Here is a 22,879-nt window from a genome sequence, read left to right as displayed (position 1 = left end):
TGTTCGAGAAAAATGTCGCATTGCTTCAAACTGTTGCTGGCTGCCTTCGCGTTGGCTTCGACTCTGGACACCACGATCTCATGCTCTTGTGGATACATGCACGAACAGACCAGTTTTTGCTTCGGCGCGCCAGGTAAGTCAGAAATTTTTGGTGTTTCATGAAACACACTTGCCTTCCGGTATACTTGCCTCCTGGTTAATAGAAAATTTAAAAAAAAACTTGTGATATTTACTGTATCCAAAATTACTGCGAGGCGGCGTAAATCTACAAAGTGATTGTTTTTTTTAATTGCCGTTTCAATTAAAAAAATGATGTTGAGTAATAAACTTCCTTTGGCCATTAATACTTTATTTTTACTACCACTCCAACATTTGAGGTAATTACCAAAAAAAAATTTCGAAAATGTCCATTGAAATAATAATTGGGCCAAAACGACGGAAAATATAATATATATTCAATCTATACAGGAAAATGATTGATATGGGTAAAATAGTATTTTTTAGCAAATCGTCTTGTGTTAAGGTTTCCATTAAAAAGTTTGTATTTTCTATTGAAGTTATTACCCAATTTTTCAAGCTCTAATTCAGCGTGGTCCAGCTTCTTTTCATCGCGGGCCAAAAACATTTTTTTTATCTCGCCAATGCTTTTAAATAGCGATTCTTAGGCTTATTGCTGGCAAATTATACATAGCCTATTGCAGTGGTTCACGTTTTTTCGGCCGCGCCCCGCTTTGGTAATTTTCCTATGCCTATCGCCCCCTACAAAAAGCAATTCAGCATTTTCATTTAAATATCACCAAGACAACTTGAAAATAGTAAAGTTTGTTGTCGGTCACGCGAGGCGCGAAAAAAACATGCTGTTTCAATGTTAAGTTGGCAAAAACAGACTTTGTAGCCTACAGCGCTGTAGGAGTGGTGTAAAACCTAAACGAAACCATTGGAATCAATGCAAAAAAATTAAATATTAACTTGGATCTCGCGCCCACCAGGTTAGGAACCGCTGGCCTATGGCATATATACTAACTTTATGAAATGTACACCTTGTTCAGCTACGGTAGTTATGAAATCACAAAGGATCATTTACGAAGTTTTTTTGTCCATTACAATAACAAAAAAACAAAAATTGATATTGCTAGATTGAAGCAAAGCTGACTATCAGTTCGCGGGCCAAAAAAGCGGAACCAAAGTTGGCCCGCGGACCTGCAGTTGACCCACACTGCTCTAATTAATCGAATTTAACGCTAACTTTATTTCAGCATTCACATTTAAAGTGGTCGCGGAGGAAAAAAACTTTCCCAAAATGATCGAAACTTGGGTGCAACCCGAGCCTGTCAGAAACATTGTGGAGCAGTATGATTACCCCTGGCCAAACGAAGAGGTTTACGAGGATATCAGTATCTCGACCGGCGAAAAGTACAAACCAGTTCAAAACAATGGAAGCGAAACTCCGTCGCTTCTAAGATCCATCGTTAATGGAAATGTAAAACCTATTGAGGAGGTTGACGAGATTTCGATTAAAGAATTTGAAAAGCTTCGCAAGGAAAGGCAAGTTAACAGCACACAAAACGATGAGATCGTCGTTCATGCGCCAATACATGAGATCGGAGAGAATCATGTGAACATCACAGAAATCGTGGAGGTTCCACTTCCACTCCCCGAGCGTATTGTAACCATCACAGAAGAGGTGGTGCCCCAATTCGAAACTACTTTTTTGTCTGAAATGATTGACTGGTCCAGGGCCGAGATTCGTTACCAAGTTGAAGATTTTAAGGTGGGCCAAAGCTAAGTACTGTTTGGTTAAACGTCTAGCATTTAACTGCCAAATTAAACAGCGAAAAAAGTTTCCAAAAAGTTCTAATATTATTCGCTTCGTTTTTGATATAACTATAGATAGGGTTTAAAAAACACTTATTCAATTCAGAAAATATATTAAGAAGAATAGTTTTTTTGCCTTTTTTAAAACGTAGCTTGTTCACGAAAGCCATTAAAATTTGGCAACATTTAAACAACCTATCTTGCAATTTAGCTGTATCAAGGACAAGACACACTGTCATCAAATACGTCGGTCAATTTTATCGACACGGCAGCTGACGGTGCTACGTGCGGTGTCAGACTCACAGTGGGGGCAACTTACGCCGTGATAGGAGGTAAGTTATGTCAACATAACATATGATGTTGGTAAGCTTTCGCACAACCGTGCTTGATCACTATGACCTGAAAAAGCAAGGTAGCGGTGTTGCTATACCTTGTCAATATTGTGATACAATATGTCGATAATCAGTCCTAACTGATTTTCAGATTCACAATTCAAAAAATTAATAATCCTTTTAAAAACTATTGGAGGCGCTGTAACAATCTAATACAAATAAATTTTTTCGTATTTGAAATGCATGACATTTAGAATTGTTAGAATTTCAAAATGATACATAACCATCGCAGAGGTAAAGTAAAGGATTGGTTTTTAGTTTTAGTGCATTCGCGTGATTTTTAAATAATACTTCGCAAAACGTTTTTCAAAGTTTTTTTCCAAGCTTTTTGTTTACGCTTTTTTATTTTTTTACCGCAAAGATTATTTTTTTGTTTCCATATTAAACGTTAAAAAATCAACTCACAGGTAATTATTACGAGGGCCGTCTTCACATGAGCTTGTGCGATTCTTACACTGACATTTCACACTTCAACCCAAAAGAGAGAGAAATACTTCAAAAGAACTTTGCTCACCGCTATGCAAAAGGGTGCAAATCCTGCAAGATTGCGGAGTGTCGATACAACGACTGTGAGGTAAAATAGACAGGGTCGAATCATATGCCATTTAAAGGCCCCAAGCACTTAAGACCTTGGTGCCTATTAGCCTATTTGTCATTGAAAACATTAACACAATATAATATACAAAAAATAAATATATGTTTAAGATGTTAGAAAAGGTTTTTAATTTAAACCGGGCCAATATTGAGGTCTGAGTCGTTTGACCAACCCGAATTATTTCATTAAACACTCAGGCACCGTTGAAAATTCACCTATAAACATTTATAGCAAAGTACTATGGTAATGCTATTTTCAAAGTAGCGTGTCAGTTTTCAGTTTTGTTTGAATTAATATGTTGCACGTTGTCAAGTTGAAACGGAATAAGTCTACTTGTGCATTTTGTGATTTTAGACATTTGATTGGAAACTTTTTTTTAACCACAACTAAGTTAGTAGGCTAGCTTTCGACTGATTTTAACATTCGTTTCTGTAAATTTTATCAACGCCATGGTGTTTCCAATGCTTTGGACATAACTTAACTTTTTTTATTTACTCTTCAGGGGCAGCGTAATAACAACGAATGCGACGACAGCGATCTGGCGGACCAGGACGTCAACTATACGACTTTCCAAACCGTTTGCAGCCGACGAAAGTCACGTTGTAGATGGATAAGGGGGTCCCAAATGATTCCACTTTAACAAAACCCATCAGTTTCAATTTACAGTAACAATCAGTGTCGACTGCTATTGCCTTTGCCCTATATATTGCCTCAATTTTGGCTTTTTATTTTTTGTTTTCGTTTTACGCCTACGTTTATAACGCTTGATCGAAAAGCGCCCTTTAATGTTTTCTTTAATGTAGAGGTCCATACTTTTGACGCTCGCCCAAATAGTCATTTGCTTCAAAATATTTCTCGTCAAATGGTCGTATCAAGTGTCACATTATTTAACTTCTTGCATTTATAAACAAGAGTTTTGAGTTTTTAATTTTCTCTCCTAGACTTTTTTTCGGCTGAGCAAGTGTAACAGACTTTTTAGAAGGTTTATAGCAGTGGTGTCCAACTCAAACATGCTGGCGTGCCAATTTTTATCCCATAACTTCTTCCCGTGCCAAAGTTTAGTAATATAATTCTTTCTAATAATAAAAGCGTTATTTTTTGAATAATAAAAAAGTGTAGTTAGCAGTGCGCATTACTGCATCTCAATGTCCGTCGGTGAGCTGACTTTTGCTTTTTGCTTCTTCACACCAAACTTTATAGTTATGTGAATGCTAGCCTCCACTACAATATAACGTTACAGTATTAGAAGTAATTGTTGTCGCGATTGCAGCGATTGTTTTATATTGTGAATAAACAATGGCAATTAACTGTATAAAAAATTAGGTACTTTTTTACAATTAATTGAATAGTAAATTAAGTAATTTAGGGGGGCTTGCGTGCCATTTTTTATTTGGTCGCGTGCCACATTTGGCGCGCGTGTCGCTTGTTGGACACCCCTGGCTCATAGCCTGCAAACAAGGGCTGTTATTTCGTAGTCCGTACAGGTCTAGCAAAGCTGGACACCAATGTTTTACAGTTAGAAACTTTAAAGAAATTAGAAACTTTACGAAAAAATGTCTTTTTTAAATGTATGTTGCCAGAGACAGGGCTGCACAGTCGGAGTCCTACTCGGCACACTCGAGTACACTAGGTAAGACTATCCGAGTCCCGAGTCCGACGTGCGTAAGCGCAGTACCATACTTTGTAACCGATAAGACTGCTGTATATAAGCTAGTAAAGATGAAATAACATGGTAGAATACTTGTCATCAAACACGTATTGTGGGTAGATGAATTATATAACACCCTATGAGTGAATTATTGAATATCCAAACGAAAATACTAATATTCAAGTGGAATATTTGTCATTAAAATTAAATTAAAAATTTCATGCCAGGTTGAGACTAAATATTTTGGGTAGCAGTAGGGGCGCCCGCAGAAAATTTTCCAGGGGGAACAACCAGGGGCGTAACCAGAAAATCAAAAAGAGGGTGCTGAATTTTCAACTTAGGGAATTTCCCTATTTTTTGTCTGACGTTAATGAATAATGACGTCATAAAACTGTAACAGTATGGCGTCATAGAATGGTGATTGCAAGGCGTGATAAAAAAACTAATCAGAAACAGCCAAATACGTTGTGTTCATTGCACACTTAGCACGTGGTCTTAGAGTATGCTTAAAAAAAATGGAGTGGAGACTTTGAAACGCGCACGACAGTCACCATTATACCTCGTTTTAAAAATCTGCTTCAGTTAAACAAATGTCGAAGTTACACCAACATCGGATATTAGCGCAGAGACCGAACAGCGAGGAACATACTGCGTATAACTCGACGTTTTTCAGCGAGAAACAAATTAAGAAGGTTTGACTTAGCGTTGTCAATTGTCGAAAACACACTTGCTATAAATCAGTCAAAAGCTTCCAGCGTTTACGGTCGACCAAACAAAAGACGAAAAACGGCGTTTAGCACTCGATCTTGGTTTCGCAAGACGCGTGACCCAATTACTTAAGAGGCACGCCGCTTCGAACAGTTTGTTAAACCATGGCAAAAACGAACAAAAATCGATAATATCACTTGCAAAAAGGGTAAGAACTCCCGCCCCCTGGATACGCCACCGGGGGTAATGTATAATGCATAATATTTTAACGTTCATAAGTAACACATATTACAATTATAAATAATACTAATAATCGCATTTTGAAATTTCATGGGGGGGACAAGCCCCCCCCCAAACTTTTACACACTGATTTTGAAAGGCATTGTCAGAAGAAAAAAAATTAAAATTATCCTAATTTTCGGCTTACTAGCCTTTGGTTTGAAAGTCGGCGACGGATTAGGAACTCTACATAATCAGTGCATTCAGCCGAATTCTTTGGGCTCAGGTTGTTTTTAGCGAACTCCGCAACCCCACCAAAAATTCTTCCTTGAGCATAGAATGCTAAAAACTAATTCAGTTATTTTGTGATCCTATGGCGTCATAACACATTCAGTTGTAAATAGGGAAACTACCGAATTTTAAGATCGTCTGAAGTTTTTATTTTTGTAAAATAAACTCTTTAAGCATAAGGTAAGAAGGACATTATATTCACAAAAAGGTAACCATAACAAACAGGCATTACATGTACTGAAACAAATGATTATCACATCCTAACAAGTAAAGGAGGAGTCGTTGAATAAGAAATATGACAAGGCAATATAGTTAGAGAAATACTTTTCAACAAATTATTAAAAATGAGCGCAACGTCAGAATGCAATTTACCCGTATTTTTCATAACATGAACAAACCAACAAACATGCAACTTGCAACTTCTATCTTGCGTTAAAATGGTTAAATTTGAATTGAAGACTTTTAAGTTGGAAAATGCTGTTTAGAAATACTATGGGTATAATCGAGTGCTAATTTCGTAATCTGGATTGGTAAATTGCACAACTTTGGAAAAAGGCTAAGTTGTGGTTGGATTCCAAACCTCACGTTTTGCACAACATATGGGTTAGGGTGTCGGTGGATCAAGTATTATTATAAGAATAAATTACCCAAACGCGAATCTGCACCCTAACCCCAAAAATGTTTGTTGTGGTAGGATTCTAGACCAGTGCCGTCAACCCCCGATATATGTTAAAATTGTGATTATAATATGGTAAATCCAATAGGGCAGACATATTTCTTGCTGAATAATGCCATAAGGGACTGTACTGTGAAATATGTCTGCCCTTATTGGATTTACAAGAATTAGTTGTTTACGTTTACTGTCAAGTTTATATAGTGTCATGAACCTAACCAATTTTATTTGCACATTTAAAGTGGTAATTTTTTTATTTAAAAGTGAAAGCATAATTTTTAGAATCACTATTCGGTTGAAATGGCCTCCTCATCTTTTGTGGAAAGTATAACTTTGTACTCGAGTACAAGGCTCGATCCACAATTAAAAAAGAAGCCACTTGATCCTCCTTTACAAAGAGTGGATACATCGGACCAACCATGCAGGGTTAGTACTAAACAAGACGTATTGTTTTAATGGCTATTTATCAAATGGGCGCTCCTTCAACAAAAAAAAAAATACATACCACAATGCACATTATTTGGATTAGGGTGCGGGTTAGCGTTTGGGTGGGCCAAGTGTTATTATATATACACTTCACCAGCCCTCACCCAAACGCAAACCTGCACCCTAATCCAAATAATGTGCGTTGCAGTATGCAGTATTTGTAGACTGTTTTGTTTTTTCATTAACTTATTTTTAAACTTTATAATAAAATGTTTACTTTTATAAACAATAATAAAGAATTTTTATTATCTTAAATTATACCACATCTAATTTGCAATTTTTTTTATACCAGCACTAATTGTTAAATTTTTGGAGAATACTTTTTCTTTATGGGCTGATACTCATTTTTTCGTGAGATAATGTTTGCGCAAGTTGTATAAAACACAATTATTTCAGGATCCTACATTAAGTCAATTTTGGCGTTTCCTGTACTTCGGTGAAGAGACTGCTTTCTACAAAGCTGAAGACAAAATGTCTGTACCTGAAAGTTGTAAAGGCCATTCGATAAAACAATTAATTCAAGATGGACGTGGAAAGTCAATTATCAGCTTACTGTATGACCTTTCTAACAAAGGTAGTTATAAAAATCAATTTGAAGAATTTAACTGAGTCTATGTAATCAAGTGCCTACTGTACTATCATTATCATCACTTAAATTCACATAATTTTAACTGAGGCTATGTAATTAAGTGTTTACTGTACCATCACTTTTTTTTCTATATATATTTACCATATAGTTATATTGTAAACGTTTGAGAATCTTATGGACTAGCATAACTGTTTTGCATTTTTTTAAAAACATTGGAATGGCAACATAATTATCGTTTGGTCCTGACTTACAGCACTAAAAACATTTTCGTTAAGAAATTAAATCTATTCTTATTCTAAAGTTGTTATTCAAAGCCTAACGTATAAGTCAAAATACAAAAAATAGTTGATTATATAAAAAAAAATTCATTATGATTACTTGTCCAGCTAAACACCCAAGAAGTGCGCCAAATTTGTGGCATAAAACTGTAAGTCAATAATGGTTGCTAACGAAACAGCTAAATGTTGTATCAACCAAAACTCATAGAACTTGACTTGATTGAGGCGTTACTTTTCATAAAAACCTTAACTTTTCAGAAAACACACAATTTCAGAGTGTCATCGCATACTCGTTAGCCGTTTGTTGTTGCTCTAATCAGCCTGAAGTCAAACGACAAGCCTGTGAATTTATCAGTCAAATTTGTACCAATCCACTAATGATGCTGGAGGCAAGTTTAAACTTATTTTATTTTACTAGCAGTTTTCTGTGATTTTTTTTATTATATATACAAAGTTGTAAAACCTTTTTGAGACATGGGATTATTGGTCTGGCTAAATTAAAATTCAAGATAAATTATTCTTTATAGTCTGTTTTTCAGGAAATTGCTACTTAAGGTACCGGTATGTCCTGTTAATACCAACAATGGATGTTTACAAATAGCAAAGTTTTAGTTTTAAAAACGCCAGCAATTATAAAACAAACAAATTAGTTTCGTTCTGTTTACATTTAATTTAAAAGTAATAGCAATACTATAGTGTTCCGTATTTTACAACATATTATTATGCCACATAACAACGCAAAATGGCCTATGATTCCATGAATATAATGTGTTTAGTTATTGAACCTTTATTATCTTGCATTTCCCTAATAATCATTAAGACTCACTGTTGGGCATATTTCAACCTAGGCATTTTTACGATTCACTAATCAGGAATATCAACCAGTGTAATAAAATTAACTATAATGATTTTCTTTTCTTTTAAGTTTGCACACTATTATCAAAGGACTATGAAGGAGGACAAAAAATCTTCTGGATTGTCCAAAGATGTAAAAAAGGCAATTGCTGGGTGGTATAAGAACAAGAGACCTTATGATGTTGCATTTGCAGTCAGTAGTTGCCCTTCATATCAAAAATTGAGTCATAAGCGGTTAATGCGACTGACACACATTAAACCAGATGATGACCTAGGTATACTCATATAGCCATAAGTTTGCAATTTGACCAAAAATATTGCTATCCTTGTTTATTGTTTCCTTTTGTAGGTTGCGAAATTCTTTGTACCTTTATTTCTCGAGGATTTTCTAAAGTAGAAGAACTCTACAAAGATAGAATTGACAAGAGCGACCAATCTGGAGTTAATGAGGTGACCTTATCGATCAAGTATTTGAGTTGTATAATTTAAATGATTTTAAGTATTGTATTTAAAATAACTGCACGTTTGGTCATTAAGCCCATTAACACAGTTATTTACTTACATAGCTGTTTGAACTTCTTGCTGCTGTGACAAAAGTTAAACAAAGTGATGGCGTTGAAGAACTTGGGTTGCTGATTGCTAAACATCACTTACAGTGGGGTCATTTACCATATGCTCTTCATGGAAATAAGATGGTATGACACTTGTTGAAATAATATTGTGTATTGGATCATAATGGTTGGAGGTTGTAGTAAGACGTAATAATAATATCAAAGCCCCTACAGAAGTAGGTATCACTTTGAACGCTAACTTGATGTTGAAAATTAACAAAGAGTTATTGAAGCATTCAAAATGATACCTACTTCTGTATGGGCTTTGATATTCTTATTACGGTTTGTGTATTGTTATGAATAACTTTGTGTATTCTATTAAAAGGAACTTCAGCACCAGGTGTTTATCAACAGTATATTCTGTTTTATCTGTAGAAAGCCTATATTGCCTGCATGAAGTTTGACATGTTTTTTTGTGAAAATTAGTTGTTAGTCATTTAGTTATGCCTATTAGGTCATAAGCGCATCACATCCTGTGCAAACTGTACTTACAAAAACACTACAAACAGTGAAGATATGACACAACTATTGACATAAACTATAGCAATATGCTCATGGTAGATTAACAGACATGACATGCCTGCCTGTATGCTGGTAAAATTGATAATATTAAATAGAAAATAAAACTATTTAATCTTTACCTACGGTTTGGCTGTCAATGTTTAATCATTATTTTCTGAAAAAAATTAATCTTTCCACATTTGTACATTGTTTTTTGATATATGTCACTGTAGTAGGAATATACTTGCCTACAGTTATCACAACCTATTTTGCCAACTGCTTTACATAAAAATATATTAAACTGGCCTGCTCAGCAGTAGTCATGACATAATGCTATAATGGATTAGTGGAAGGTTATCGAGGCATATTTTTTTACTACTAAATAAAAAAAGATTAAAAAAAGAAAGAAACAGCATATTTAAGGTATAACATCAGGGTTTATGCAGTGCTATTACTAGAAACCCCTTGGTTTATTTTTTCTTAGTTACTAAAATTGTCTTTGTTTTCCATATAATTTTATGTATTCCACTCGGTTTGATGACAAAGCTTTTATTCTGCATGTTCTATGTTTCCTTGACTTGTTTCTGCACAAAACTACTTTAAAGAATGAGTATGGCAAGCCTGCCTATCAACCCCCAAACTATGGTTGCGCATTTGACCAGTCAAATAAAATCCGGTCAATTACTCATCAAATAGGTCAAATATTGGTCGAATACTATACACACTATCAAAATGCAATTGAAGTTAAAAATTAACCTTGATTTTAACTTTAAATAAATATATGAACGTTTTGGCTCAAGTTGGTTTGTAAAACAAAAACAATTATTTTTTGACTATCAATAAAAATTTTCGGAAAACCATCCCCATCTTGCAAGCAATACTATAGCAGTTACTGTAGTAATTTTTATCACTACTACAACTACCAAGTTAAGCCAACAAGTTTATTACCGAAATTTACAACAAGTAAATGAATCATTAAAAAAATATTTTGGCTTCTCATCACACCTTTGTCACTATCTGAATTTTTTAAATCATCACTAGGGTCCACTGGAGACAAGAGATTAGGTTCTTCTAAATTTCTAAGTAGCCTAAGATTGTGGTATACCCCAACTAGTGTTTCCTTTTATACCAAACGCGTTTCATCATATACCTGCATTTATTCTAAACAAAATAAATCTACTTTGCTATTACAAACACTTTGTTTTTACCACAGAACATGTGTTTGCATCAGGTAAACCCTACGATTTTATATTTGAATTCTTTAAAAAAGTTACAATCAAGATTATTAAAAACTCAAATCACAAAAACGAAAATTTCCAACATTTTAATCCAATATGAGTATTTGACCAGTAAAAATAAAGTGCTGTCAATTGACCGGTCAATTGACAGGCTTGCCAACCCTACCCAAAACCAATTGCATTTCAGAGGAATTCTTTACATTTGTGAAGTCATAGGTGAATGTCAGATTTTTTTTGGTCACATAATCTTTTTTTGCTTGCAAGCTATTTGAAGGCTAATCCGTCAAACAAAGTGAAGGATATAAAATTTTAAAATTAATCCTGATAAATAACAATATTATAATGGCTCACTGTTAAATTAACAAACATTCCCAAAAACTTCTATCTCAAAATACCCGTTGGAAAACAATTAACTTTGAACATCATACTATCGCTTGATACAGAATTTACAGTACAATGAAACATATATTTTTTTTTAAAAATAGGCCATATTTAAAGAATTTTGCAGACAGTGTTTCATGTTATACAGTAAACTTTGATAAAAAGGTAAGATGTGTGCAGCTATGCTATAAATACAGTCTGTCACCTATTTTCAGAGATAATGTATTATTATCATAGGTTTTCTTTTTGCATTTTTCACACCATCTTTTAATATTATGTATTTTTTCAGATATGGAGAAACGCCTTACCCAATCTACCTCTAATAGTTCTTATGAAACAACTTACTTTTTTTCACAAAATTGGCTTGTTTGAAGATGATAGAAGTTGTCCAAACATCATTGTTAATAAACTTAAAAATCAAACTCGGGTGGTTGATTCAGCATTGCATCCATTCAGGTACTTCAATAATACTCTACTCAAAAGTGTAACGCAGTTAGTCTTTGTCATTCCTTTTAAATCAGTGGTTGCTAACCTTTTGTTGTCTGGACACCTATTTTAGTTTTCGAAAACCTACACAACCTTCTGATTAATTTGGTAAAATGATCACATGTCTCGGAAATGTTCACACTTACAATTGTAAATAAATTTATTGAGACAGTCCAGATCATGCCATTAGCATGCAACAAGAACTAAAGTTACGGTTATATATATTGTCATTATGTTCAATGTAGAAATATGAAAAACACTTATGTTGTCGGAAAGTTTTTGCTATACACTGGATTCGGGGTCCACATTTTTGTTGTTGTTGCAAGTGATACCATTGTATTAGACTTAGACAAAAGTTCTAAGGTAATGTGTGGACTATTTTCAGGTTTTTTTGGTATAAGCAAACTTATGCCAAAGGTAAAGCCAAGAGTGGTACATTTCAATGGGAACCAGATCCTCACATTATAGAAGCATTTGATGATGCATTTGGTTTTGCAATGCAGGTATTTCTTTCAGCCTTCAACACTTTTACTTTTGTAAGCCAATTTTCAAGGCAAATTTGATTTAATTTAAGTGCTAATTTTTTAAACAGTGTAGATTTAAAGAAGTAGTTCCAAAATAAACAAGTAGTTTTCAAAAGTTCCAGTTAACTTAAGTTAAGAGATTTGCAAATAAACAAGCCCAAGTCAAGGTATTTTTTAAAGAACAAGTCAAGTTTACATTCCAATTCCAAGTCATAAGTTATTCAAGGAACAAATCGTTATTTTAAGAATTACGTAAATAATCTTTTTTTATTTAAGATTAATGCAAGTTATTTCCCTAAAAAACTTCTGCCAATCGGCTTAATTCTTAAACTCGACTTAAGTTAAGTCAGTTCGTTTTCCCAAAAGGTGTAAGTGAGTTGAGTCATTTCAAAAGACTGACTGAATTACACTTAATTCAACTCAGTCAAGTCATTGACTTGAGTAATGACAACACTGCTATATACAATTATATGTTTTACAGCTCTAAAGGTCAACTGTACTGTCCATACCACACTTTGTAAAGCCGTTTGTTTCTATTTAATAGAATGTTCGGCCGACAGAAAAGAGGATTTGTATTACAGTGGATGCCTCGAAATCTATGAAGGGCAACATACTGAACAGCAGCGCCATGGATTGTCAAACTGTTGCCGCGGTAATGTGCTACATTTTTCTGAAGACAGAGCCTCATTGCATCGTTCAAGGGTTTTCTAAAGAGTAAGTGTAATTTTGGGTATATTTTCGTATTTTTACAGGTTGTTTAAGTTTAGTCCAGTTGTTCTTAACATTTGTTGATACCTTTCTAAGTTGTTCTGTACATTGCGCCCCTAAATATTAATAACTATCAAACCGGAAACATTTCTGTTTTTTGTTTTTTAGATTACACATCAATATGGTACTGACTTGCTTTTGAATGTTTATCTTTATAGTTCACGTCTTAACTGTCAGTCTGTGCCTGATTTTTTTTCCATTAAAGTTGCACGGTTGTAAAAACGAGCAACTACACTCTAGGAATTGTTTTAATACCGCAAGGCTTAAAAAAAATCAGACCCCAACGCCGCAAATCCGAAAAACAACTCATCATTTTCCATATAATAATATTTTTCTGGACCACATTATACTATATAATCGCAAAAATGGTCAAATACATTGTTGTGATGTTATAACAGCTTAACCATAAAGATTTTCCAATGTAATTGTAAGTATGCCTAAAAGTAAACTAAGCAGAAAACTGAAAGTATTGGACCAAGTCACCAACATAAGTAAATAAAAATCAAATTATTGTAGTACCTATCTATTAAAAAGTACCAACCCCACGCTTAACCAGCCATTATTTGAATGATTTTGCTCCGGATTTGCACACTTTTAATTTCTGTCTTTTTTAAGAACTCGAAACGTGCAGTATTTAATAGCTTAGGATTTCGCTAGTTCAGCAATATGAACTTATTTGTGCTCGTTTGTTTTTTTGCCATACCGAAGAACTTGAGTTTGTTTTTTCAGATTAACGCGGATTAAGTTCTCTGCAACCGACACCATTAAAACTTTAAAGAAAAAAATATCTCAGGTTTGTTAATCATCGTATTATGTACAATTGTACATAAAGCACCTCTGCGTATGATAGAATGACTTATAGTTATAATCAAAGAAACTGAAAGACAATAAAGATATAGTTATTGAACTACTTTAAACATCAGAAACGTATGGAAATTTAAAGTATTTTAGTGCGACGACCTAATTGTAAATGGTGGAATCTTGTAAATCAAAGGGTCCTTAGGTACACCATGTACGGATCTGTAATGTAACCTAATAATATATGTCAAAGCCAACAAAGTCGAGTAAAGTGACATCATCTTGACAAAGATGTTTCATGATGGAAGTGCGTATCGAAACCTCTTTATCAAAAGCTGCTGTTAAAATATAATTTAACTTTTGTCAGTCAGGTCTTTCGTTTTTGCTATCGGTAAAATGCTTCGTTTACCAAGGTTGAACTGGGAGGCACCGACTGCTCGCGTCCGATGATCACCGCCAAAAGGAAACAAAGCAAGTTCGATTCGTTCGTGATCTTTACGGACAACGGAACCTGGAAAGGCAAAACACAACCTAAAGACTCTCTACAACAATATCGCACGGTAAAACGATAGTTGTATGGGTATTAGTTATATAGTTAGGCAAATGCTTGATGGTCGATTAAAACGCGATTACTCAGGATGAGCATTACGTCAGAAAAATTCATAGTAAAGTAGCAAGCTTTGACGTATGGTTGTTTCTCGACTCGCTCCCTTCTGAGCCTTTGTAGGTAGAGTGACGGTTACGGCTGCGACCGAAGGTCGTAAGTTTGACAGATTCAGTTAGTCGGCGGTGGCTTTTAGAGAACTCAGAAATAACTAGCTTTTAAAACGTTAGTAAGCCAACACTGGTATTTTTGTTGGTTATTCGTAACTACTGTTTGTATGGATATATCCTCTAAACTTTACTGTGAAATGGGTATAAATTTTTGTTAAACCTATCACTCTATCTAGACCAGGGATGTTCAACATTTTATCATAGTGGGCTGCATTAACACTTGAAATAATTAATTGGGCCGCATAACCTATTAAGTTTTAAGATTAAGTATTGGCCTTTAGAGTTATAACGGGTATTGGCCTAGTATTGGCCTTTAGAGTTATTACTACTTGGGAGTGAAAATGACTAGCGGGCCGCACAAAAATTTCAGGCGGGCCGCAGGTTGGACATCCCTGATCTAGACCGCATTTACACTGTTTGTGGATAAATTGCCTGCTCCACATAAAAGATAAAGTGTAATTAAAAAAAAGAGTTATTCATACATTATTGTCGATCTATGAGCCGACCTTTTTGGATTTCCTTAAAACTATTGTGTAAAGTCGTCCATTTTATCGTAAACAATATAACATATATTCTTTACATTCTTCATGAAGAAAACATTCCATGCCACAGAAATTCGATGTTCCTGCATAACTTGCAGATATTACTTGGAACTTGTAAAAATCGACAAAACATTTTTGAAAATCAGAATAGTCATTGTATCCGCAAACTACAATGTTTTTATTCCTGTTTTTAGTTTTATGCTTTAAGTCTTCCAATCTTTTAAATAGTAAAATATAATTAATTGAACTAAAAAGTGTCGTCAGCTGGGAAATAACAAACAAACGATTGAAGCCTACCTGCTGCATGGTGCGTGGCACAAAATCTAAGCTTCTAAGAAAACAAATCCAAGAAAAATATACATGTTTCGCCAGATTTGCAATCCGAGAGCAAAACTTGTCGTGGCTTCGCTAAAAAGTCGCGTTTCAAAAGTTGCCGACCCGTCGGATCGAGGAATGCTGGACATTTGTGGATTCACGCAGTCGACTCCGGATATTTTACATGCGTTTTTATCCGACCAGTTTTAATTCAAGCTAGGTGCTATTTTTACTAGTCGAAAACTGTGTTTGTGTATCTATAGTGCAGGGGTTCTTAAACCGGGGTCTATGGACCCCCTGGGGGCCCGTGAACTAGTTTTAGGGGGTCCATGAACGCCTAATGAAAATAGTATGGTAAATTTAAGTAATCCCTTTTTCAAATAACTTTAACTTAAAATAAAACGTTTTGCGCTGAATGTAGACTTCATTACACATTCCATTTTTTGACCGAAATCAGCAAATTTATAAAGTATATTTGTTTTGTGAAGTCGATTTATGACGTCATTTTTTAAAATTTCTTGCCTACCGTTGTCCAACGCAAAGCAAAAAATATTAAAGAGTCCGCAGTAAAAAAAGTTTAGGAATCCCTGATCCAGACTTGGACAACTAGATTTATTTTAGCTTTGTAAAATTAGATTAGAATTAAAATTAGAGCATTTTAGTTTTTCTAAATTAGATTAGAATTAGAATTAGATTGTTTTGAGTTTTTTCAAATTAGATTAGAATTAGAATTACCGAATTCCTAAAAAAACAAATTTTAACTAGAATTTTAACTAGAATCACATACAACCAAATTAATTTAATCGCAAAGTATTCTTATAAGAATGTGAATGGTAAATATGTGTGTGCTTATTTTTAAGCCTTTTTATGCTTTTTAGACTGTAGAAATTACATACAACTCGTCCCAACCAAAGAGTTTTAATTGAAATTCTGTGTTTCAACTGAGTGAATAAAAATGCCGTTGGACAAAGTAGCAGTTTTTGAAAAATCCGAATTAGATTAGAACTAGAATTAGAGCACACAGGCAATTCATCAATTAGATTGGAATTAGAATTAGCCGCATTTTGCTCTAATTCAATGAATTAGAAAACTAGAATTATCTAGTTGTCCAAGTCTGCCCTGATCTAGTGTCTGTTGTATTGCCGTAGCGCCTTTCATTAAAAACTTCGTTTGTTCCAAATTGTATCACTGTAAACGTTATATGCAAAATACTTTAACACATGTCTTTCGTTATATTATACTTCGCTTGCTGTGATGCCAACCAGCGAGTTAATTTTCTAACAGAATTTGATATTTTGGATAAAATTCTTCACCTCTTGCACTTTTGAGTTTTGCCTTTATTAGTGAATGATTCATTTTCCTACGTCGTATTCAATATGCGTTGGCAAAGTGACAAGTGTGCTTCGTACGCCTTTATACATGTGCTCACGTTCGTATAGCAGGAAATTAAAAAAATACAATTTTTGTTTGTCAAATTAGTCGTAACTTTATGCTAGAAATGCGTGTCCTTTCAAACAAAGGTTTATAGAAAAGCCCCATTAGATGCACACACTATAGCAGGGGTGGGCAAATGTATTCAATGGAAAGCCATTTGCAGAAAATACAAGCACCAAAGAGCCTTAAAATTACTTTAATACAAAAACAGTAATAATAACGGAATTGTAATATAACAAAACGGTAATAATCAACACAATAATAACGGTGATAGCAAAATAACACGCACAATGTTTATTAATATTAGTCTTTTATTAACTAACTCTTCGGACTCTATGTCTCGTGTTACGTCATAAACGAAATCTGGCCTAAATAAAGAAAACAAAAAGAGAGAAACGTTTATGAACGGTACTCTTAGTAACCTTTAGAATTTTTTTGAAATTTTACGATTCAACTAGAAGAGCCACAAAAAGCATGCCGGCGCAGTTTGCCCACCCCTGCACTATAGTAAGCATATAAACAACTCTCTACTTTAAGCACCGTAACACTAGAGCTTTTCTATCCTTCGAATAACTATAGGACCTACTTAATAGCGCTATTAATTTCCTGAATTACATAATAACTATAAAAAACAATTGATAACATAAGCCTTATGAAGGTGCCTTATTCTTTGACGTGTCACAAGAAAAATGTTTAGCTAAACTGCTAATATTAAAAGCCATCACCCTTAGTAGTATTTTCCTGCACTCTTTGCAAGGTGCAGCGAGCCTTTTGCTTCCGTTGTTATTGCGAACTAAGCAGTGTGCTGTACAAGTTTTGAAATTACTTAATTCTCACCTCAGTCAAGTCAAATGCGAAATTTGTGTTTTTGTTCCATATTTACATGAAAATCGAACATGTTTGATAAATGATACTGTAAAGATGTAGCTTAGTTTTACTGGCATAAGGTAACACAAGTATTTTTTGGCCGTAAAATGATAGAAGGGAACGCTTAAAACAATTTACACGTTTTTTTCTTTTATTAAATCATTAAAGACCAGCATAAAATGTTGTCAAAAAGTTTCGTTACAAATGTGCGTTTTAGATTAATTCATACCGTTGCGCAATTACATTTTGAATAGCTCTCCTTCAAAGCAAGCAGCCCAATCACGTTTTGGAGACAAATAGATTCTTACATATCTCTAAATCACTTAAGAAATTTGCCGCCTTAGGCAAAACTTCTTAAATTATTGCCTCAACCGGCTGCAACAAACAATTATCAACTTGAACAGCAGTTGATGCTACAGCGGTTTAAGCAACTAGCTTTCAAAACTGACAGCCTAATTGCAAAACACAATTCTTTTAGGAAAACTGTAAAAACGCCAGTGTTGTAAACAAGTCATTTTTAAATGACTTAAATCCCAGTTAAGCCATTTTTGAAATAAATAAAGTCTAAGTCAAGTCTTTTCAAAAAATAACAAGTCAAGTCCTAATCAAGTCACAGCAAGCCATTCACAAACAATATAAAAATATGTTGAAATATAATGCTTTCAGGTGAAAACTTCAAATAAATATCCCAATTGTATAGTAAAATGTTATATGAAAACACTGACTTTTAACCATTTGACTCAGTGACTGGAGTCCAAGTCAAGTCATTTGTCTAAAGGACTTGTTGACCATTTTTTGTTTTTCGGCTGCTTACATGTACCGGTAGCTTAATAATAAATATATTTTTTTTAAATTGCAACATTTTACGCGGGCTGTGTTTCATATAATGACGAAAACATGTCGGTAAAATTTCGAAGAGCATAGAAACTTTGACGAAAAAATTTTCAAATTCTGTGGTCGCATGACCGAAGGCAATATCTCAACGGCCAAGCGAGTAAACGCATAAAAAATCCCCAGGCCTTGAGTTTGCAGCCATCAAACCTTTCGAGATATCACAAGACAGCAAAATAGAAGAAATAGCCTTTCCCAGGAATTGTTAATTTTCCCCAAAACAAATCACGGGAAATAATGGAGGCGAGGAAATTAAGTTTCGTCAGTTTGACGCATTGACGGCTTTGAGATTAAAGGTTTGGCGGCGTTCCTGATAGGCCAAATCGCCCGAGGCGCTTAATTTTCGTCGGATTATCGTTCGTTGAAGCGCTAATGTCAGATGACTGGAAATTACCCCGGTTTTCTCGCGGTATTTGCTTAAATGCGAATCCTCGTCTCGTTCGGTCATTCGTAATCCAATTGGAGTGGCGACCTGAAGCTGGATTTTGCTGTGAACTGTAAGTAAACTTGTTATTTGAATATAAGGACCGCACTTTTTTAGCGGTGGAACGCCTGTGCGTGTTGCGATTACTCTATAATATACATTGCCGCTACTTTGCAAGTTAACCGATGATTTGAACTTCATTTTAAAGGCAACTTTGCTGAAATAAATAAACGAGGTGTGTTTTTCAATGCACAGCATAATTTGACTTCAGACACATTGCGCCAACGTGACGTCATATAATTAGTTACTAAGCAACGCTACGTCACAAAAATTTACCAATTGGAAAGTTTGAAACATCGAAAGCCTCTTGGCTCTCTATAGAGTTCGACCGTCCGCTAAATTCGTGAAATTATCACGGTAAAATGAAATTACCCTACGTATATCATTCGTTTTATCCTCAAAATCCCCTATTCGTTACTTGTCGCATTTCAGGTTCCGATTAAGAAAAATGTCGACTTTCGTCAAACTGTTTCTGGCCGTCGTCGTCACAGCTGCAATGCTGGAATTTTCGCAGGCCTGCTCCTGTGCCTTCTCTCACCCGCAAGTCAGCTATTGCAGTAAAAACTCGCTGTGTAAGTTTCGACAGAGGTTGTTGACCTTTTATAACCATTTAAGAACATTTGATGATATTATATTAAAACACTTGAAAACAAGCAACTAGAACCATGGCCTAATATTTTATTTTGATACCAAAATAGTATAATTTTTTTAATATTTTTTTTTGTGTTTTGATACGTATATGGGCTTGAATCGTTAAAGCAAAAAAGGGTGTGGCTAACAGATTTAGAATCTTAGACAATAAACAAGAGTTTATAGGTATAATTGTGTCAATGTGAACTTCAAGGGGATAATTATGTCGAAACAAAATCATTACTCTATTGAAATAAAATTATGCGCCCTACATTTTTTGATTTTTGGCATAACCGGTATATATTCACAACAATTTAAATTAAAAAAGAATTTATATCAGTCTAGATTCTAGAAAGTCGTTTGGCATGAAAATAGTGTTTGAAACGTACAACATCTTTTATCAACTATTTCCAGGCTTTATTGCAATAAGGCAGACCCAGGGGAGGGGAACGTAACCATGCCCCCCCCCCCCGAAAAAACTGTATTTTGCTTATTTTACTTTTACGTAGATGCAAAATTATTTTGAAAGCAACGTCCCCTCTCTTTATAGAAAGCAACATTCTCTAACTTTAAACTTTAACAAAATAAACTTTCTGCTGTTCCTAAAGTTACTTTTTCATGACGTCACGTCACGTTTAGGCGTAACTGTGTGACGTTCACGTTTTGACTTAATTTTGTGACGTCACGTTATAGCGTAACATTGTGACGTAACGCCCGAAAAAATCATGCCCCGCTCTTAAAACAAAAATCCTGGATTCGCCTCTGAAAGCAGTTTAACTTGTTTCTTTCTCCAGCTTTTTCGTTTCAAGTCGAATCGGGTTCATTCGTGGATACACGAGGAAATAAAGATGTTCCTGTTCCTGACCCTAACAATGGCGGCCAAGGGTTTGGATTTAATGTGAAGCGCCGATACAAAGTGAAAAACTTCCGGGTAAGTTTTTGTCACAGCGGTTAGGAATGCATGCGAATGAGTAAATGCGTCACCAGAATTTTTATTTCATTGCAAAAACGTTTAAGTCTTAGCAAATGGAATAATCGATTTAGGAATATCACATTAATTTAAAACAAAATGTATTTGCAATTAAGAGTTCGTAACAGTTAGAAGAGTTCGTGGCTAACTTTCCATCTTCACTTCAACTTGTAGATGTCGTATTTTGATCAAATCATGCTAATTACCATAAACACACGTGCTTGCCGATTACTGCGCTAATGCTTCAGAGGTGTGCAGTGTGCTTACAATAAAAGTAAAAACTTCCGGGTAAGTTTGCGAAATCAAGTTAGCAGATGCTTTTAAAATCAGGAAAAAGCACGACTTTGTTTTACATGGGAAAATAAATTAAGTGAGGTAAATAGTTAAATGGTGATGCAATGATTGATTTAAAAAAGCTGAAAAGGTCAAAAAAAAATAGACCCTATTTTAAAATATTAAGCACCACTTTGACAACCAATTGCCTTTTTTTTATACATCATGAATTTTCCAACTTGGAAAACTTTTTCATTTTTTAGCTCTATAGAGGAAACAATGTCGTCACACCAGGAACACCGATCAAATATATCTACACCGCTTCCAACAGCGCCGCTTGTGGGGTGGGTCTTCAACTGAACACGTTCTACGCAGTGATAGGTAAGCAGCAGTAAATCAGACTTGTCAGAATAGTACTGGACAATGTTTGATTACATTTCAGTATCTAAAATGGGTTGTGGAGTGGGTTGAAAATAAGTCCGAATCCGACTCCAGAGTTCGACGACGGTCAAAAAATATCCCGAGTTCCAAAAATATCCCGAGTTCCAATTGTTTCTTTTGGGTTCAGAATTACCATTTGCAAATGTTTTTTTGTTAAACTACGTTACTTTAGTCCTATAGTTGACAGAGGCAAATCCAGAAGGGCACGAGGCCCAGATCCTTACAATTTTTTTTTGTTTGGTTAACCTAAATACTAATAGCGAAACATTATCGCGTTCCGTACGAATCTTATTCGATTGTATATTATGTTTTGCCTGTTTCATAGAAATATTTTCAGTCCAATGGCACCGTGTAATATTTTCAAGTTTGCTCCGTATCCGTAGCCTATAGCTTTGTTTCTTAACTTAAACTATTTACAAAGTGCTGTCTGATTTTCAACCAACAATATTATGTCTTTACAGGTGGCTATTATAACAAGGGCCGACTGAACATTGCATCGTGCAATCACATCACTGTTTTTCCCACTAATTTCAATAAGAGGATTATCATGTTCATCAATTTGATTTATCGCTATCGAAAAGCGTGTGGAACACAACCTGGCGATTGTGAGGCGGTGGAGTGTAGATTTGGCGGCGACTGTACGGTAGGCTCATGAAATAACTTGACTTACCCAGCAACCAGACATTGGCCAACTAGAAAATCTTAGTTTTCTAATTTAACGAATTAGAGCAAAATGCGGCTAATTCTAATTATTTTCTAATTTGTAAATTGCCTCTGTAGGCTACTCTAATCCCAGACCAAGTTAGGATTTTACAAAAAATGCTAGAGATCGACCGATACCCATTTATTGGAACGATACCGATATCCGATTTTTTACAATTTTTCAACCGATACCCGATACCGATATTTGAATATACCTGGGAAATGTTCAAAACTGAAATTAATTGAAAATAAAATCCTAATAATGTTTTAGTTTAAATACCTTTATTAATTATTAAACAATTATTTTCTATATTAACTTGGTGTGATGCTAATACCAAAATTTTTTTGATAAAAAAAATGTTTTTTGTTTGTTGTACAGGAAAAATTATATCATATTTTTGTACTAAAATATCGGCAAAAGTATCGGCCTACATTTACCGATACCGATATATCGGTAGAAGCCAAATATCGGCCGATTATATCGGTAAACGACTTGTTTGTGATTTTTACAGTCTGAAAAGCATAGGTTGTGCTGAAACATATACAACTAGTAAAAAAATATTTACCATTCATATCGTATAAAAAAAAAATTACCATTTAAATGAAATAGATTGTGAATGCCTAAATGTTTATTTAGTTCGAATTCTAGTTTAAATTATGGTTTTCAAGAATTCGGTAATTTTAAATTCTAATTTAATTT

The 22,879-nt window shown here is 34.6% G+C and overlaps 2 protein-coding genes across 2 annotated transcripts; both read left to right on the top strand.

The window, feature by feature from the left end:
• On the top strand, positions 1-3,730 carry LOC146164915 (uncharacterized). The gene is made up of 5 exons (XM_083382112.1): positions 1-133; positions 1,257-1,771; positions 2,027-2,147; positions 2,615-2,781; positions 3,305-3,730. Exons 1-5 carry the CDS (start codon positions 13-15, stop codon positions 3,440-3,442), a joined length of 1,062 nt encoding a protein of 353 aa, XP_083238238.1. The 5' UTR covers positions 1-12; the 3' UTR covers positions 3,443-3,730.
• A 2,864-nt stretch (positions 3,731-6,594) lies between these two features.
• Positions 6,595-16,925, top strand: LOC146164914 (RNA-binding protein RO60-like). The gene is made up of 12 exons (XM_083382103.1): positions 6,595-6,767; positions 7,224-7,401; positions 7,953-8,083; positions 8,620-8,824; positions 8,899-8,999; positions 9,116-9,244; positions 11,570-11,736; positions 12,152-12,269; positions 12,835-13,004; positions 13,788-13,851; positions 14,270-14,416; positions 15,545-16,925. The coding sequence occupies exons 1-12, from the start codon at positions 6,642-6,644 to the stop codon at positions 15,695-15,697; spliced, it is 1,689 nt and encodes a 562-aa protein (XP_083238229.1). The 5' UTR covers positions 6,595-6,641; the 3' UTR covers positions 15,698-16,925.
• Positions 16,926-22,879: the final 5,954 nt, after the last annotated feature.

This window comes from Ascidiella aspersa, chromosome 2, assembly GCF_963924565.1.
Source record: "Ascidiella aspersa chromosome 2, kaAscAspe10.2, whole genome shotgun sequence".
Classification (NCBI taxonomy): Eukaryota; Metazoa; Chordata; class Ascidiacea; order Phlebobranchia; family Ascidiidae; genus Ascidiella; species Ascidiella aspersa.
This window is presented reverse-complemented; position numbering and strand designations above follow the sequence as displayed.

Bases quoted from the DNA above. Each gene is read 5' to 3' on its own strand.
- LOC146164915 (XM_083382112.1), top strand. From the start codon at position 13: ATGTCGCATTGCTTCAAACTGTTGCTGGCTGCCTTCGCGTTGGCTTCG. The intron at 1,772-2,026 runs GTGGGCCAAAGC...CTTGCAATTTAG, and splicing joins ACCAAGTTGAAGATTTTAAG to CTGTATCAAGGACAAGACAC. The intron at 2,148-2,614 runs GTAAGTTATGTC...ATCAACTCACAG, and splicing joins AACTTACGCCGTGATAGGAG to GTAATTATTACGAGGGCCGT.
- LOC146164914 (XM_083382103.1), top strand. From the start codon at position 6,642: ATGGCCTCCTCATCTTTTGTGGAAAGTATAACTTTGTACTCGAGTACA. The intron at 9,000-9,115 runs GTGACCTTATCG...TTACTTACATAG, and splicing joins ACCAATCTGGAGTTAATGAG to CTGTTTGAACTTCTTGCTGC. The intron at 11,737-12,151 runs GTACTTCAATAA...GACTATTTTCAG, and splicing joins TCAGCATTGCATCCATTCAG to GTTTTTTTGGTATAAGCAAA.